This window comes from Cricetulus griseus, chromosome 5 (assembly GCF_003668045.3).
Source record: "Cricetulus griseus strain 17A/GY chromosome 5, alternate assembly CriGri-PICRH-1.0, whole genome shotgun sequence".
NCBI lineage: Eukaryota > Metazoa > Chordata > Mammalia > Rodentia > Cricetidae > Cricetulus > Cricetulus griseus.
The window spans coordinates 113,820,733-113,839,454 of NC_048598.1; the positions used below are offsets into that span (position 1 = coordinate 113,820,733).

Sequence of the window (18,722 nt, forward strand, 5' to 3'; positions counted from 1 at the left end):
ATTAAGTGCATTACTTATAAACTTTGAACTAACAGTGTTCTTTTGAGAGAAGTATTTGGTCTGCATTGTTAAATATCAATCATTAGATAACACTTTAGCAGAGGAACTCAGTCAAGTTGGAACAGCTTTTAAGAAACCAATTACAATGTGAGTTATGAAAGAGAAGTGGAAGAAGCCCAGGGAAAATACTAGAAAATGCAAGTTCTTTCATCCATTGAATTTTTGCAGAGAGTTCTGGCTAACTGGGTTATTCAGACTTAAGACAGCAATAAAAACAGGCCCTTGTTTTAAGGATAAAAGGATTGTTAAAAAGCAGAAGCTGCGATTATTAACATTGCAAAGACTCTTCCTTTTTAATAAGTATTTTCTTATTGACACTAAAGTGCATGACTCCATAATAGATAGGAATTAAAAAGAAGCATTGAATTTTTGAGCACCTTGTAAAATATATTTAAATTGATATTCCACAGTTGAAATAGCAGTATAGGAGTGCAGCAACAATATAGGAAAAGAAAGTGCTCTTTTCATACTCTGGCATGTTGATTGTTCAAAGGGATTATGAAATAATTTTCTTTCATAATTCAATTTGAGTAGTTAATTTTGCTGGTTCTGTTTGAAGATGATATGGAAGATTTGAACAATTTTTTAAAGATTTTATTTCTGGCTAACTGGGTTATTCAAACTTAAGACAGCGTGTGTGCATGTGTGTGTGTGTGTGTGTGTGTGAGAGAGAGAGAGAGAGAGAGAGAGAGAGAGAGAGAGAGAGAGAGAGAGAGAGAGAGAGAGAGAGAGAGAGAGTGTAAGTGCCTGTGAAGGACAGAAGAGGGTGTCAGTCCCCTGAATCTGAAGTTACGGGGACTTCCTGTGAGCCACCTGATGTAGGCACAGGGAATTAAATTTACATCCGAACTCTTAACAGGTGGGTTATCATCTCTCTAGCTTCCTCTGACAGTAGTTTGAAGAAATGAAATGTTAAAACTTAAAAGATGCAGTTAAACCTCTGTAGTTCTCACATGTAAAGAAAGGATATTCGAGTCATGAGTCCTGCAGGCATGTGAAAAGAGCCTCAGAACACAGGGAGCAACAACTGCTAAGAGAACTCTAAACAACAGCAGGCCTAGGATGAGAAACATTACCACTTCTTTTCTCCTAAGGGACACCATTAGCAGAACAATCAGCGAAGACTAGAGTCATACCATCGCCCACAACAGCAACCTGACACTTTCAAAACAGTTGTCCATGTCTCCCCCCTCCCACCTCCCTACTTCTCCTACCCCGAAGGCAGCAGCTACAGTATCCACTGGACACTCTCCAAAGTAGACTACATTCTGGATGATAACAATCATTTAAAAATGTAAGATGATTAAAATTCTAAAGATTCTCCACAGTGGGGAAATACCCAAATACTTATAAATTAAATATCACACTTGTATACTAACCCATGGTGTCCCAGAGAAACAAGGCAGAGGAAGCTAAAAATAATTAACTATATTTACAAGTAAAAACATGGCTTATTGAAATTTGTGGGATCAACAACTTCAATGCAATGTGAAAAATTACCATCCAGTGATTTCACTTTTAGGAAATTAAAGTATGAACAGCCCTTTTTGTAGCAATGCCTCTGTCTCATGGCTTGCTTTTAGTAGGAAAAAAACTGAATAAACCTTAAGGGTGAATAATAGGAGACTGTAAATTAAACTATGATAAATATATGGGTGATGATGATACTGGATGATGCTGCTGCTGCTGCTGCTGATGGAGAACATACTCTCACAAACTGAAATTAGGAAAAACCTGAGGTTGGTGGAGATGTACAGTAGAGTCTGCGCTCTATTACATATAATATATATATCTCATATTCAATGACTTGCGGAATGAATGGGAAACAAGGATCAATTTATATAAGTGTTTATAAGTTATAAGTGTGCATGTGTGTGCATATACTTTTTATTTTGACTTTTTTATTTACATTTATGTACAGGATACATAATCCAAACAAACAAACAAACAAAAAACAAAAAACAAAAACCATCTGGTTAAGGTCCAGAAATAGCAGTGAATTCATCGGGTAGTTATGTTACAGGAGGCCTTACTGCATGAAGAACTGTATTTGAGACATCTCCTCAGACCACCTCAGCCACAGTTGTTTGATGTGGAAACTTTGGCAATATTCTTGATTCTTCTCTCCAAACTCCAGGTGTTTTTATCCAGTGTTTTTTTTTTTTTCCCCCTGTGTGTCTTCGATGATAGTCTGACCTTATCATCATCCTTCTCTTTACAAAAATTTTTGTTGTCTTCCAATGATATTTAAGACATTTAATCTTAGACTAGCAAGATGGCTCAATGGGTTGAGGTCTTTGCGTTCAGGCCTAATGATACGAGTCCAATTCCCAGATTCCACAAAGATAAAAGGTGAATACCCAGTCTGGAAATTTTTCTTCCAATCTCCACACACACAGCATCAAATGCTTAGGACTGTGTGTGCTCATACCAGTAAATTAATTTAAAAAAATACAACTTTCAAGTCATAAATGTAGCCTCTGCCCACTCCTAGACCTCACTGTAGAGCCCTTGTCAGTCTCAGAATGCTGCAGCCATGAGGTCCTCTTCCTTCACACCCTCCATCCTCCTGCTACTACCCGTGGGTTTTTGCCTACTGTCTTCATTGATCACCAACGGGCATCTTCTTGGACCTCAATTCCGTTTTCTTCTCTCTGTTATTTACTATTCTATCATGCTCCTCATTACACCATGTTTCATGTAGTTTATTTGTTTAATGAATGCATTTCTCCTTTGGAAACCTGAAAGTTTCCTGATCATATGCTCCAGTATCTTGTTTGTTCCTGGCTCAGCACATAGGACATTCCACCACCACCCCCAATTATTGTTGAATAAACGTGGGTTGGGTGGGGAGTAAAGAGCATAGTAAATAATTTTAAAAGAATCAAAAAATTGTAATTTTACTACTTACTTAAGCATATCAAAGTACCTATTTTTACCCTACTTAAACAATGAGATTATTTGAAGTCATCATCTAATAGTTAAGGAAGACACATGTATGCATATATGAAGACAGGAACCTATTTTGTATATTTTAACTCAAAGATTTATTGAATGTGTAAGGTTTTTTTTCTTTTTTTCCATTCATTTATTTAGCTCATAAATAAAGTCATGCACAATTATGATACAGAATACAGTATATTCACAATGGCATGGCTAAATTAAACCACTTAACATGTTATATCACACATATTCGTCATTTTTGTTTTGAGAACACTTAAAGTATACTATCTCACAACTTTTAAAATATAGCATATTGTTATCAACCATATTTATCATGCTCTCAGTAGACCTCAAGACTTCAGAGAGTCCGTGCCTCTTGTCCAGTTTTATATCCTTAAACCAATCATTTCCCCATTGTTAAAAGACCCACATTGAAGCCTAATAGCCACAATTCTGCTCTCTGTTCCCATAAGTTCATCATTTCTAGGTTACACATAAAATTGAAATTGTGTGACATTTGTCTTCCAGTGTGTCACTTATTTTTTTTTTTTTGGCAAGCATATAACTTTTGAATGTGTAAGATTATGTTAATATAATCATACAGAGAGCAGTCTGATAAAATTCATGTTAAACATCCAATTGTTTTTATTGACCCACTATTTCCACCTAAGAATTTGTCGTAATGAGTAGACCTAAATATGGAAAGGGTTACATATTTAAAGGTATTTCTCTGAGTGGTATTTATGGAAGCAAAACCCTGGATACCATCTAAATGCCAAGGAAAATAATGGCTGAATAAAGCATAGTGTGCCCACTAGATAGTGTGGGAGTACCACTTAAGTGAAAGATTAAGATAATATAATGACTTCCAAATGTTTACAACTAAATGCAAATAACATAAAGTTTTATAAATGTGTTTCTAAAGCCCATCTATGTGTGTTCAGGGGGAAGACTGGAAAGAACTTTCGTGCTGCATAGCAATGAGTGATTTCTTCCTTTTTCATATATTTGCCTTAGCCCATGTGTTTTAATTTCTGCAATGTTTATTGCATCTGCAATGCACATGGCTACTGTGCATATGCCATGTAGCTCTTATATTATGGTATAGTTTCCCAGTCAGGACATTTATGCAACTCTCTTTCCATGTATTTTGTGACCGTGGAATTGATGTGAGGTGCTTTCTTTCTCAGGACAACAGGCCCTTTTCTGAAAGTTCCCAAACTCGAGGCCTAGGTCACTCATCCTCTTGGCAGGATGGCAGTTACTTGCTGTCTGGTCCACGGTTTTCACGTAAGTAATAAAATCTTTTACCACTTATTAAATTGGATTTCTTAAAAAGTGTAACTCATGGGGAAATTAAAGTTTAAGGCCAGTACATGATGGTAATATTCATTCTAAAGTTTGAGAAATTTTTCATTATAGATTATAAAAAAAAGTCCCCCAAGAGCACATCTGATGGTTACCAACTCTCTGCAGAACATGGAATTCCTTTATACACCTCAAACTTTTTAAAGGAAACTTGAAGTAAATCATCTAAAGTTAAAATGTCAATTAAACCAATTTTTGGTTTAAAGATTGTTAACTCTAGATGAAAAGATAAAGAAGGTTTTTTGTAATAAAATGGAAATCAAAACAGGAAGAAGTTTGCATATAACTATTCAGAAATATTTATTTGTACAAAGGGTAAGAATACATAGACATCTGCACACTAATTTTCACTGTTTATACCCTGTAACAACAATAAAATGTCATGGTTCACTAGCCTAGACTCCAATTACCATCATGCATTCCCTCCTCTCCCCTTCTGCAGTGGGCCTCTTCCACGGGGCTCATGGTCTATGCATTATACTTGAAGAAGGCATCAGTGCTATGGTTTTTAAAGGTGTTTTCTATTTTAAACATCCCAGACTCAATACAAATTTTTAAAATAAATCTTAGGATAACAAATAAATAGATCTTTATAATTTGAGTAACTTTTCATTTACTGGTTTTTGTATCCCCTCCACCACAGACTGACCTCTGAAAATATGAGTGATGCCTGCTTTGTTCACCAGTGTTTCCTTAGCTCTCCACATGATACTTGGCACATATTAAAAGCCCAATTAATATTCAATTAAATTAGGTAAATGAATATACAAGTCCTTTTTTTGAAGTCTACTTTTATCTAAGCCATCGGGATTCAAATATTATTTAGTAGATTCTAATTTGCATAATAATTTAGTTTTTCAATTTATCATGAGCCTGGAGGATTATACATTAAATTTGATAATTCTGTCATTTAAAATAGCTAGCCTGCTATAAAATAATATATCAAAATAGGTCTTAAAGAAGTAGGTCAAATCCAAAGGTGAACTCTCCCATTTTTGCTTATTAATATTCATGGTTCATTTAATAAATATTTATCAGTTTCTGACAAATGGTTTGGTTTTTATTATATCATGATTATTTTATTCCAAAAGCCAAGCCTAGGATTGGGAGAAATATATTTTCTTCAATGCCCTCATGAGGAAAATCATTTTTAACTTGGAATTCCTGTCTTAATCATTTTACCAAGTGATTTTGTATCTGTATAAACCCTCTGCTATTCTGACATTTCATCCACTCTTCAATATGGATTACATTTCAAGTTGAATATAGTATCACAACTGCTGTATATATAGGCCAAAATTTGTGTCTTTCATATTAAGTAATGTAAAAATTTCCTCAGGTTAACATGGACCAGGAAGCCCACCTCAAAACATTACAAGTCCCACCTCCTGGTACACTGAGAAGTTTGGAGATAGCAGGATCATGAGTCAAGTGTAGTAGCCAATTTTCTATTACTAGTTTGATTTTTTTCTTAGATGGCTCCTTAAAGGAAGTATTTAGAAGCCATGAAACAGGAAATATCAAGGATAATTGGGACCCATGGAACTGGAGTTCCTCCCCCACTAATAAATTTAATAACAAAAAAATGTAATCAATTTAGGAGGGATAGCAAGATGGTTAGACAGGTAAGGACTCTTGCTTTAAGGCTGATGACCCAAGTTCAGTCCCTGGGGCTGACATGATGCCCAGAAAGAAAAGATGTTCACAAGTTGTCCACTAACCTACAAATTCATGCTGTGACATGTGTACCTACAAATACGTTCTCTTTCTCTGTCTCTCTTTCTGTCTGTCTGTCTGTCTGTCTGTCTGTCTGTCTGTCTGTCTGTCTCTCTCTCTGTCTCTCTCTCTCTGTCTCTCTCTCTCTCTGTCTCTCTCTCTCTCTCTCTCTCTCTCTCTCTCACACACACACACACACACACACACACACACACACACACACACTCTGTCTCTCACACACGTGCACAAATAGATGTAATTTACAAATTTAAAATTAAGGGAGGGGCTGGAGAGATGGCTATTCTTCCAGATGATCTGGGTTTCAGTTCCCAGCATCCACACTGTGGCTCACAACTGTCTGTAACTCCAGTTCCATGGGTCCCAATTATCTTATTCTGGCCTCTGCAGGCACCAGGTATGTGCATGGTACACAGACATATATTCAGGCAAAACTCCAGTTGACATAAAATAAAATGGTAAAACAAGCTCTTTATACTCAATTCAAAATAGACAAGACATGGTTCACAGATTTGGAGCTTAGGGAGAGCAAAGAAAGCATGCATGCCAGGAGTGAAAGGGCTTATCCAGGATTGCTGTGATGCATAAGTTACCCAGACACTTTCTCAGGCCCTTGTTTCTTTATCCCTTTCTTCTATGGAAGTACACCAAGGAGAAGGAGTGTCTTTGATCTTTGTATCCCTGAAAATGGAATCTTCCTTTGACACTTGATCAAGACTGTGGCCAACTATTAAATTCTAAGTTTGGCCAGCGACAGAATTCCAAGTTAAAAATGATTTTCCTCATGAGGGCATTGAAGAAAATATATTTCTCCCAATCCAAGGTTGCTGCTGAAAATCATAGCTACTTTACTCCTATCTCGTGAAATAGTCTTCTGTCTTCTCCACCCCCTTCCCTTCTGTATCTGGTTTCCCTTTCCACTCCTGGCCTGGGAAACTTGGAGGAGCTCTACCCTTGAATCCCAGTGAGTTTGTGGTTTTGTGTTATTCAATCTTCTATCTTTAGGATTGGTGAGCCCTTAAATGGGCACTAATTATTTTCCTTTTATTGAAAATAGTTTTTCTCATACAATATATCCTGATTCCCCTCCCTTTACTCCTCCAAACTCCTTCCCACCTCCCCTCTCTTTGGATATACCCCATTTCTGTCTCTCATTAAAAAAAAATGGCTCTGTGGAATAGTAATAAAATAAAATTAATATAGTAAGCTAAAACAAAAACTGACACTTTGGAATTAGACAAAACAAACCAACAGAAGGAAAAGAACCCCAAAGAAGGCCCAAGAAGTTCAGGAATCATATGAAAACAACAAACTGGAAGCTATAATGTCAGTGTCTCTGTGAGTTCATATGACCTTTGATCCTTTTGATACAGAAGACCTTTTTCTTTTCTTGATGTCCTCCATCCCTCTAATTCTTAGACTCTTTCTGCCTCTTATGCAGGATGCCCTAAGGGGAGGGATTTGTTGAAGACATCCGACTTAGGACTGATTTTTCCAAGGTCTCTAACTCTAGGCATTATGTCTGGCTCTGGGTCTCTGTCTTTGTTCCCATCTGCTTCCTGGCCTGAGTCAGCACTCACACTCCTTCCCTTTTATTTTTTTTTCAAAAAAAAAAAAACATATTTTTTTTATTGACTCTTTGGGAATTTCATATCATATACCCCAAACCCACTCTTTTCCCACCCTTCTATATCTGCCCTTCATCTTTGTAGCACCCCTCCAAAAGAAAACTTTTAAAAGAAATAATAAAATAAAAATAAAATAATATTAATTTAAAAACAAAGAGCAAAAAATAGAAAAACAAACAAACCAAAGAGCTGGAGAGCTGTCCTTGCCCCTCATCAGCTGCAGCACTCAGAAGAGTGGCCCCTGCACCTTGCCTGGGCAGCACTGGCCCTGCTGGTGTAGGTGTGGGAGAGCCGACCCTGGGGGCAGGAAAGCAGTACCAGTCTTGCCCCTTGCTCATCATTGCATGGGGTCAACTATCTGGGCAATGACAGCTCACCCTGGTCATAACAATGGGGGGCAGGGAGCTGGTGGGCTGACCAAGGCTGCAACTACCCAGGTCCAGAAATAGGGTTATGAGTTGGGCCACTCTAATATCTACCCCATCTATGATCTTCTGGAGCACATGAAGGGTTTGGCCCTGCAGACCCAAAGCTGCAGGATCTCTGCAACACAGAGCAACAGCAGGATATCCAAGAGGAGTCCCAGTGATGGCCCAGCATTGTTAGAGTAGCAGAAACCTGAGGCCTCGAACCAGACCAATGACTTTTTGAAAAATGAACACTTGCAAGTAAAGATATATGGACAAAAAAGGTAAACTGTGTGACTCTTTGGGTCACACTGGAGCTTCCATGATGAGTTTTTTCTTTCTTTTTTTTCCTCTTAAATTTTATTTTGTCTTATTTGGGTGGGGGGAGGTTACAAGGGCAGAGGGCAGATACGAAGGGACTGGGAGATGAATGGGATCTAGAGGTATGATGTGAAAGATACAAAGAATAAACTTTTTTAAAGTTAGAAAAAGAAAAAAGAAAAACAATTCCCTCCTCTGTCTTTCCCGCCTCTCTATCTCCTCTTCATTCATCTTAGTGGCATTGGGAGCTTCGGTGTATCACACAGTAGACACTCTGGTCTAGACAACTTTACTTGCAAATGTTCATTGTGTAATATGTTGTTGGTTGGGTTCCAGGCCTGTGACTTCTGGTTTACCATCAATAGTGGACCCTCACTGAAACTCCAGCAGAGTATTCTGCTGCTGCCCTAAATCATGGAGATCCTGCAAGTATGGTTCTACAGGACCAGTCCCTTCATGCAGTCCAGCAGGTCATCGATGGGCTGGATGTTGGGGAGTGCCACCTCAAACCCTTGATGTGTGCTTGGGTGGCATGCGGGTTGGTCAGTCCAGGTAGCTGGGATCATCTCTCTCAGGTGAGGGGTGAAGCCAGCTCTTCCATGCCCACTCCTAATATTTCTTCTCATGCTAAAGAACAACTCTATTGAGAAAATCTTTAGGAAACAAAGAAACAGCAGATTAGCTGATACAATTGAACACTTGGGGAGGGGAAAAAAGAAAACCCTCAAAGAAGAAATGTGGAAGAGTTAACTGAGCTATTAGAAGCAAATAGCCATAGAACAAAAAGCATATTAAAAATTAAGATATGAGTCAATTAATAAACTCAGGGAGAAAAATAAGATAAGGAACATTGTCACAGTCTACCAATTAGGTGTTTTGTGAGCTGTGTTTATTTACATGGTCATGAAAATATAAGCATTCAGTATTGACATAACTGAAATTTCAGAAGTAGCTATTTTGGAAGGATGGGTGTGAAGAAGTGGGTGGGTGTGGATAATGTCTAAAAATGATAAATCAGAAAATAGCATTTTAGACATTTTTATATAAATGGAACAAAGAAGACATTTAAAGAGTTGCTGTGGTTGACTCTGAAGGATTACAAGGATGCAGTGGGAGACCCCTGGTGTTTTCTACAACACTTTGAAACTGATGTATAGCTGAACACTTTGATTAGACATGAGTGTTCTGAAGACAAATGCTACCACAAAAACCTCAGTTTTTATATCTGACCAGCAAATGTCCAATTTTCTTATTAACTTCTAAATTAAGTGTAAAATCTGGCTTTGAAGCCCTGAGCCATTTCAACCTGTGTGGAAACTTGGCGAAGAGATGACTACAGCCGTGTAGACGTGGACAGGCGTTACTTTCTGGGTCCACAGAACAGGCACTTCTTGCTTATGATGGAATATGAACTGTATGAGGCCCCCTTTGTCCCATGCCACGGAGGTCAAGGCATTCATTTTTCCAATATAGGGCCTCTGTCAAACTGTAACCAAACCAAGCACAGAAACATGGACCATGGAAAAAACAAAGGAAATGGGAAAACACTGCATAATTTGTGGTCTCTAAAATGCTCCAGTATTAATGAAAGTTTGTTTTAAGAAGTAATTTATGTCAGCTTTGTATAGTTCGGGTCAATACATGAAAAGGTTGATTCCCTCTGCCAGGAAGAAGGGAAGAAATGTATAAATTGTAAGTTTATATTGCCATTGGAAATAAGAACACAGAAATCCATTATTAAAAGCACGATCACTAGCAAATTTATCCTGGCTGGCTGGAAGCTGTGGCCCTGAGTCAGGCTCCTCTTTTAGAAGACTGGTTCCATTACCTTCAGCCTTTAGACAGTAGGGGCTTAGTCAAGGGAGCGTCACAATGTCGGCTTTGGGAGCCGTCATTTTCACTTTTTATAAGTGGCGACTGGCCACTGGTCTCCATGTGTAGCTCCTTTGAGATGAAAGGCACACGACCCTAGGGCAGCTCCCTCTCAGGGCTGAGACTAGTCTAGACTTGAATGAGGTGAATAGCACACTGGTGACTTTAGAACTCTCCAGTCTTTTGAGACTAACATGCTTAATTTCTGTGGAATTAGTGTTTCCAAACCAAATTTTAAAATAAACATAGATTGCAAATTGTCTGTAAATCTTAAACTGCCCTAAAAAGTAGATTAAAAAACAAAATAGATGAGTGAGCCTAAGAAAAGGACTGTGGCTTTTTCTCAATAGGGCCAAACATATAGAATTATGGAATTTAGAAGTGACTTATAGGTTATATTCTAACTTGATACTTTCAGAAAAGCAGTTCAATGAAAGTTGCCTTAAAAAACTGTTTCACCTCCAACTCAGTTTATATTGCTAGGAAAAGAAACCTTGGCATTCTTAGTTAGTCTTTTGAAAGGACAGTTTGTGGGAGTTTATATCTTTTAGATGAAAAGTAGTTTGCCCACAGAATAACAGAAAAATGTCATTATATTAATGGTTCAAGGTCTGCCAGGTTAACTATGAACAGCTCTTTTAGAGTAATCCATCCTCCAGGACCAAATGCCAACAATACCCGTCAATAAGAATGTTGGGGCTGCTGATAACATAGAACTAATGGTTTCTTGTCCATCAAAGAATTATTTATTCCGTGGAAGTGTAATATATCTTTTATTTGCTTATTTTATGAAATGAGGCTTTGGTTTTGTATGTTAACCAATTAAGTGCTAAATATTTTTAAATCATTTAGCTCTGGTTATTATAATTTGACAGGAGGCTTTCTAGTTGCTCTCCAGAAAGCATCTAAAAAGTTTGCAGTTGGCCGACCCTTTAAAATCCCTTAGTGTGTTCGCTTGCATCTACTTGAATGGCTTGTATACAAGGCTTTGAGATCAGTTTTGGAGGGAGTAATAAAGTAGAGAGACAAGGTCATCTCATCTCAAAGATGAGTGGTGGAAGGAACCCAGGACAGGAACACTACTTGAAGTGAATGATCATGAAATCCATCTCTGGCAAAGCTACATTTGACCTGAAAATTGAAGGGTAACAAGAGCTAGCTGAGCTGAAATTGGGTGGGGAAAAGCCACCTTTGTACCAGGAGTAGAACATTCAAAAGCTCTTCGAAAAGGTGGCATGGTCTGTTGGGATGAAAAAATAACAGGGTGAGAGTAAGAGGGGCAGCCGCTGGCAGATGCCTAGATTTTGTTCTAAATTCACCAGAAGCATGGAGGTGGAGAGGCTATCCAGGAGCAGAGTGAACCTTGGGTTCCTTTTTAGGAAGGTAATTCTTACTAGAATGATGAGGAGCAAGATCAAAAGTAGACGGAGAGGAAATGGTACCCTGGACCGAGGAAATAGTAAGGGTGTAAAGGAAGATGCAGGTGAGTTTTGGAGATAGAATCATGAGGACTCACTCTCTTTTTTTTCTTCCAAAAATTCAAATTATATATATATATATATATATATATATATATATATATATATATACATACATATATATATATATATCAATAATGGCAATATGTTATGCATCAATAGCAGCAACAGCTTTTCCAGGTTCTGCAGTCATTTGAACAAAATTGTAGAGACAGGACTCACTCTTAACTGAGATAGATGGATCAGACAGACAAAAGCAGATACTGGGAATCTGTGTGGGTGGGCATATTGGTTCTAAAATGGAGTTTTATTTTAGCATGTATTATTGGTTTCTAAGAGTAGTGGATGAGCAGGGATCTGACATCTAGAGGGAAAAGATCACCTGAACAGTGACATTCTGGCCCCAATCCTTGAAGGGAGATAAGGAAAGCAGTAAAGCTAGACTGTAGGCCTATTGCTAGTAGCCCGGAGGGTGTAACAGAGAGAATTCTGGGAAAAGAGGCCTTCAAAATTTTTCCCTGTAAATTTCTGTGCTTGTATCATCTTCCACTCCTAGACACAAATTTAAAAATTCGATTTTTAAGATCAGTTGTTTTTGAAATTATACCGGTAGGCTTTATTTATGCTAAAGGTCTGTTAGTCCATGTAAAGTTCAATTATAGAATACTAGATTAAATGTGATGCTTAATTAACTGACTTCTACAAGATTAGTTTTTTGGCCCAAATGTTATATTCACATTGGTTTATTTTCTCTTTCCTCTAGCCTTGCCAACATTAACCAAAAGAACCATTGCCCCAGATCTAGCTTCAATCAAGGAAGATGCCGCAAGTTTACCAGTGAATGGAACAAACCCACAGTCCAAGAAGGAGGAATATGAGAGCAAAAAATACAAAATATAACTCAAAACTTTACTTGAGCATTTTACAGATAATACCCTATGGTTTTTCTTTTGCCATTTGACTCAAATTATCTAAAGACACCATGTGGCTTTGGCTCCTTGGAACTGCCAAGCATCGCCTAACATGACATTACAGTTGGTCTTTGTGAGTGAGAGAAAGTTTATCCAGTGGAAGTAATATCAACCTATGAATGATACACAGCTCACTTAGAGGCAGCTCATTCAGGCAGATAAAGTGATAATTTTTGCTTTATATTTCCCCATCTTTCAGTGTCATACTTTTCCAACCCAACCTTGAATATATAATTGATGCCTTTCAAAAATGACTGGCTGAAAGGGAAAAAAAAAAAAAGAAAAAAAAAAAAAAAGAGCTCCCTCCAGGCAAAGTTTTCTAGCAGTTTAGATTCAGGAGCATTTGGACACGATTGATTTCTAAATGCTTTTTCCCTAATCAATTCTCCTGTGTTGTAACATGTCATGGAGATGCCTGTGTAATATTAGGCTGCCTTTCAAATGCTTATCATCTTTCATCTGTCATCTCAGCAGTCTCTTACAACATGTAGTCTCTTAAAACTAATGCAATCTTCACTTTTAACTGCAAAAGAATTTATAAAGGATGGCTGAATCGTAGAGCACTGGAAAGAATTCACAGCAGCATTTATTTATTTGTCTTGTTGTGGCCAAATGTCCCACTGTGATCACTCCAGTCACACCCTGGATGATCTTTGCTTTGCTCTGATCCAAATCCCAGCACCGCTCTCCTGTGACAGTGGGGTTCACTCTGCAAGAGTCCCTGTGTACTTTGGTACTACCTGACTGCTTTTCATATCCCAGCCTTTTCAACATCAAAGTGTTTGTAAAACCTTACCACCTTTCCACGTCCAACTACCAGTGAAGAAAATTTTATATTACAATGCTAAATAATGGCCACCATCCAGGAAGTGAGTCCCACTGGGCCATGGTGGAACAACTCTGCACAGATACAGGAACAATAAAGCTATTCCTTTGTAATGTACATTGTACTGTTGTGTCTGTTGAGACCCAAGTGTTTGTTACATCTCTCCCATGTCATAAAAATGCTATATGTTCGCTCAAAATATGTTCTCCTGGCTTATCGTAACACTTGGGGGTGTGGAGGAAGTGAGTGTTCTCTTTCTGTGATGTGAATGCAGCTCTTTTCACATTCAAGAATACCCACATGCTACGTCAGCTCTGAGACCACTTACTCAGTGCAGTACCCTCCTCCTGAGGAGTTCCTATGTGTTAGTGATAAGAAGTTACCAAAGCAGGTATGCCTGTCCTAAACCATACCCGGGGTTACACATGGGGGAGGGGGAAATGTGTTTAGGCCAGCTAGAAATAAATCTGAGTTTAAGAGCTTTGGTTTTGTCTTCTCTATCCCCAGAAGGTCTCAGTGCTCTAAGGTGATAGCAGGAAGAACTCATTTGAAGAAGTACCTCTTCAGAAACGGGATCTTGCCATCTAGTTCTGGTGGGCAACCACAAGCAATGGCAATCTGGATTAACATTATAGTTTATCTCCTTGGAACTAAATAAGAGTGAAGAAATAAGAGATAAAATTATCAGCTTTACTGAAATCCCTAAGGCAAGGGTTTAAAAGCACTTCCCTTCATGTACAAGCAGAGACTCCATGATCTCCATATGTAAAGGAACTGTTTGAACTTAGGGCACTGATCTGAATCATTGTTAGTACATCCATGGTAATACACAAAAACTATTAATAGGCTGGCTAGACCTGACAGTTGGAGGGACTGAGACTATTGATTCAGAAAATCCTTCAAAGCATACCAGCTTATGATTTTATAGCTAAATAGAGAGAACTCTTGTGGAAGAACACTTAAAATGTGAAAAAATGTAAGGCAAGTATATCATTCAGTTGTTCTATATTGCTGTTGGATGAATGAAGGTGTTTGACTTTAAATGCAGATACCCCCAGAACTTCATTGGCAAAGCCAAGTCTTTGTGAACAACGATTTGTCAAAATTCCTCAGCTGCTTGGCCGTCTATTTTTATGGACTGAAACCCAAGGCCCTGTCTCCTCTCAAGGTTTTTCCTGTCTCTTGCAGTTACCAGGAGCTTCGGCTAAAAATCAAGAGGAAGATTAAGTCTTATTTTTCCATCCCAGAGCCAGAAACTCCTTTTCTCTTCCCTCCTTTGGCAGGGTAGCCTGAACTATGTGATAAGAGGTGTACTTGAGTTCTAATGGGTCAGCCATCTTGCTGGTAGCACTGGGACTGTGGTGGGGTTCAACCTTCTGCAGTGCACCTGGTCCAAAACTTAATTTGAAGATTGACCTTTTTGGTTTAATAATTTTGATTCTTCTGGCCACCTTTCTCCCTAAACACACTAAACTTCAATTGAAGTTGCTGAAGGCCACAGAGGGAAGAAATACAGCTGGGAGAATTTTGGCTTGCTGTTTTTTCCCATTGGCTAAGGTCATATTATTCCCCTGTCCAATGTCTGACTTGAAGGTTGGAAACCAATTGGTTATATAACATTTTATGCACCCAGTTTCCCAGAACTGACTTTATTCTTAGCATAGCTTATTTATGTTACCAGCAGAGAGATAATGCTGATAGCATAGCGAAGCAGTGTGTGATATTGTTTAAAGGTTGCTCGTGTAAAGAGTATATATCCACTTAAAAAGCCTTTTTATCTTTTTATCTTAAAAAGCCTATCGTAGATGCATGTTTATAGTTTAAATCCCAACTCAGGGGCCCGCAGTTCATATTCCTAACACATCTAATTGAAGGGTAGGGAAAATACTTATGTGAAAAGCAAGACTTTGGAGTCCAAGTCCCCAGATACATTTCAGAGAGGTTACCCATTTTTGGATTAGAAGCAGAGCCAATCGGGTCTACACTGCCAGGAAAACCAGCTGCACCCTCCCTCCATCATGGCCCGTCCCATCTTAGCTCCTGTTATCTGTGCCTAAGTCCACATCCCAGCTGAATCCAGACACTCTTTCCCTTCTTTTCTATATAATCTGTAGTAGATCTTATAGTTAAATGGCACAGTATTTTAATTGGGTGCAAACTCTTACACATAATATGATGGTGCGTTTACTAAGCAAACCCTTTCCCACTTACACTGCTTTCCTTAAGACTTGGGCGTATTAGAAACATAAGTACACATCATATGGTAGCCAGGGATGTGACTGAACACTTGAGTAAGATTCCTTTTTGAAAATTCCTATGTCCGCCCCAAGCAAATTTTTCTCCCCACTTCAGACAAAACAAAATGAAATTTGTGATTTTCACGGCCTTCAAATGAGGAAGCAGTTCTCACGAAAGCATCTGGCATTCTTGGATCAAAACTAAAGCATGAGCCCTAAGCTGGGAAACAAATTGAAGCGTCGTTTGTATATAAAGGCATTCCACGTTCCAAAGTATGATATAAAAATAGTTACATCTTTCAACTTTTAAGTCTACAAATGTTCAGCAATAGAAAAAAATAACCACTTATTCCTATTTGAGGAACAATCTAAACCATGAAGATCTCACTTTGTCTCATTTCCATATAAACACAACACGTCTAATTGAAGGGTAGGGAAAATGCTTCTATGAGAAGGAGGGCTTTGGATTCCAAGCCCCCAGATGCATTCGTCTCAGAGGTTACCCTTGCTTTTGATGAGAAGCAGAGTAATCCAGTCTACACTGCCTGGAAAAACCAGCTCCACCCCCTCTCCCTCCAGCATGGCCTGCCCCATCTTAGCTCCTATTACATCTGTGCCTATGTCTGTTTCCCACCTAAATTCAGGCCCAACATGCATGCATTACTACTTTACCAAGCCAGATGTCTCCTTGCCATACAGCCCACATGGAAGAGCTGGCTGGGAGGCAGGGTGGGAGATGTTACTACACCTCAGTGCTTTCAACAGTCAGTATGCATACATGGCATATGTATATACAGAGACAAGAGATCCATGCCAGGTGTTTTCCTCAATTGCTTCTCTGTCTCATTTTGGTTGACAGAGTTTCTTATTGAATTTAGAACTCATTGATGCTGCTACACTGGCTGGCCAGCAAAGCCTATCTACTGCCCCAGCCCTGGCCTTACAGGTTGCTGGGGATCAAAGTAAAGGCCTCATATGTGTAAGGACAAGCCCTTTATCTTCTGAGCCTCAGTTCCTAGAAGCTTTTTTTTAACCACATATTTTTTGGTTCTCTTATGGGTGAAACCCTAGGAATACCGTAGCTGGCATTTTTTTTCCCCAAGCATAGCTCACCATAGACTATATGCAAGCTCTGTAGTGCTTGAGAATACAAAGATTCCCACCTTTGATTTTGTTCAGTTATTGTAGCCTATGCTTGCTGCTGCATTTTCCTATCCTTATATACGGCCATTTGCATGTTGTATTTATCTGAACATCAAGCTTTCTTTACCTTGTAGCAAAAAGACCATGTATAAAATACAGGAAGAGTTTCTGATGGGCTTTAAAATTTTACCTTTGGGATCTATGCCCTCTCTAAGTTTTTCCCGATCATCCTGCATAACTCTTCTTCGGTGATATCCCTGGGGTGGCAGAAATGGCTGTTTGCCCGATTTTGCTGAGCGCTTCACTGGGTGCGGCACTAAAAGATGCCGGCAACGGTGCAAAATGAGATAAACAGAGGAAGCTGGTTTGTCTTCAACAACACACGATTCGAACTGCCTGGTGGTCAGGAAGAAATCTGTCTCCGAGGAAGGGTGTGGGGGTGCAGAGTGTGGCGAGAAGCCCCACTGAACTCCATGCATGCTGTGAAGTTCATATCTGCTCAATACTGCACTAATTGTGATATTTCTCTACCTCTTGCTGGCAGCTTGGATCTGGATGCAAAGTGGTCTTCTTCCTAATAATTTTTCGTCTAGGTGTCTCATGCCTGTCTGTCACTGTGGAGTTTTGTTTTATTTATGCTACCATTAATTCCACTGTGAGTGAAGGTACAGGCTTGATTTATGACCTAGCATTTTAAATGGTTCCCATTACAATACAATGAACCTCAAACTGTCAGTCACCAGACGTAGAGCAGCCGTAGTGGCAAAGCCATCTACCAAGGTGGCTTTGGAAGGGTGGGTCTTAAAAGAGCTTTGGAGCAACACAGGAGTTTTCATGCCTTTTTATTCTTCCTGGCTACACAGATGTATCAGTTCTAACAAGGTACTTCTTGCCTAGAGTCACTGGCAAAGGAGCCTCCACCCAACAGCTGCAGGCTTGAGACATCACATTGCTGGCCAAGGTTCACTCTGTACTTTGACTGAGACCACAGCCAATAAAGCCAGTGGACAGACGGTGGAAAGGATTTCCCATATTTTTTTTTTTTCTGTTGGAGAAATCTTTTGTGAGGTTAGTTTGGCTGTTCTGCATTAACAGTGGTTAGTGCTTGTGTTTTAATTTTAACTGCATGCAAGGGCAAATCATACCCTAGTGAGGACAATGCATATCCTTAAAGCATGTGTTCTCAAAGTGTGGCCACAAATCCAGCAGCAGCACTTGTCTCCTTGGAATTTACTAGCACTAGAAACTCTGACCATCCTTTGATCTGCTGACTGGGGCCTTTTGGGGGCGGAGCCAGCAGTCTGTGCTGTAGTGAATCCCAGTGTTTTTGTCTGGTGGCTGGTTTTAAGAACTGCACTTCAGCGGGGCGGTGATGGCACACACCTTTAATCCCAGCACTCGGGAGGCAGAGGCAGGCCGATCTCTGTGAGTTCGAGGCTAGCTTGGTCTTCAAAGAGAGTTCCAGTACAGTCTCCAAACCTACAGAGAAACCCTGTCTCAAAAACAAAAAGCAAACAAAAAAGAAAAACAACAACAAAAAAGAACTACACTTCAATATTCATTTAATGGTAGCCTTCCTGGTATTTTTTTTTAAACCCCCGTCTCAAACCCTCCGTCTTAGGCAATGTACAAGAATCATATTTAATATTGGTTACCAGTAGTGCATATTGTCTGCAGGAGTTCCAGCTCCAACTCTGGTTCTGAGGTTCCCTCAGCGATAGACCTAAGGCAGCT

The 18,722-nt window shown here is 39.1% G+C and overlaps 1 protein-coding gene across 12 annotated transcripts in view; it reads left to right on the top strand.

Annotated features, from left to right (window-relative positions):
* Cep128 (centrosomal protein 128) overlaps nucleotides 1–13,725 on the top strand; it is a 337,460-nt gene extending 323,735 nt beyond the window's left edge. For 11 of the 12 annotated variants that reach the window (XM_035445118.1, XM_035445117.1, XM_035445115.1 and 8 more), the window contains 2 exons: nucleotides 4,194–4,293; nucleotides 12,575–13,725. In XM_035445118.1, coding sequence (XP_035301009.1) covers nucleotides 4,194–4,293; nucleotides 12,575–12,711 — 237 coding nt within the window. In that variant the 3' untranslated portion in view covers nucleotides 12,712–13,725. The remainder of the gene's footprint in view (nucleotides 1–4,193; nucleotides 4,294–12,574) is intronic. The other variant, XM_035445124.1, reaches the window with a different exon arrangement.
* Nucleotides 13,726–18,722: the final 4,997 nt, after the last annotated feature.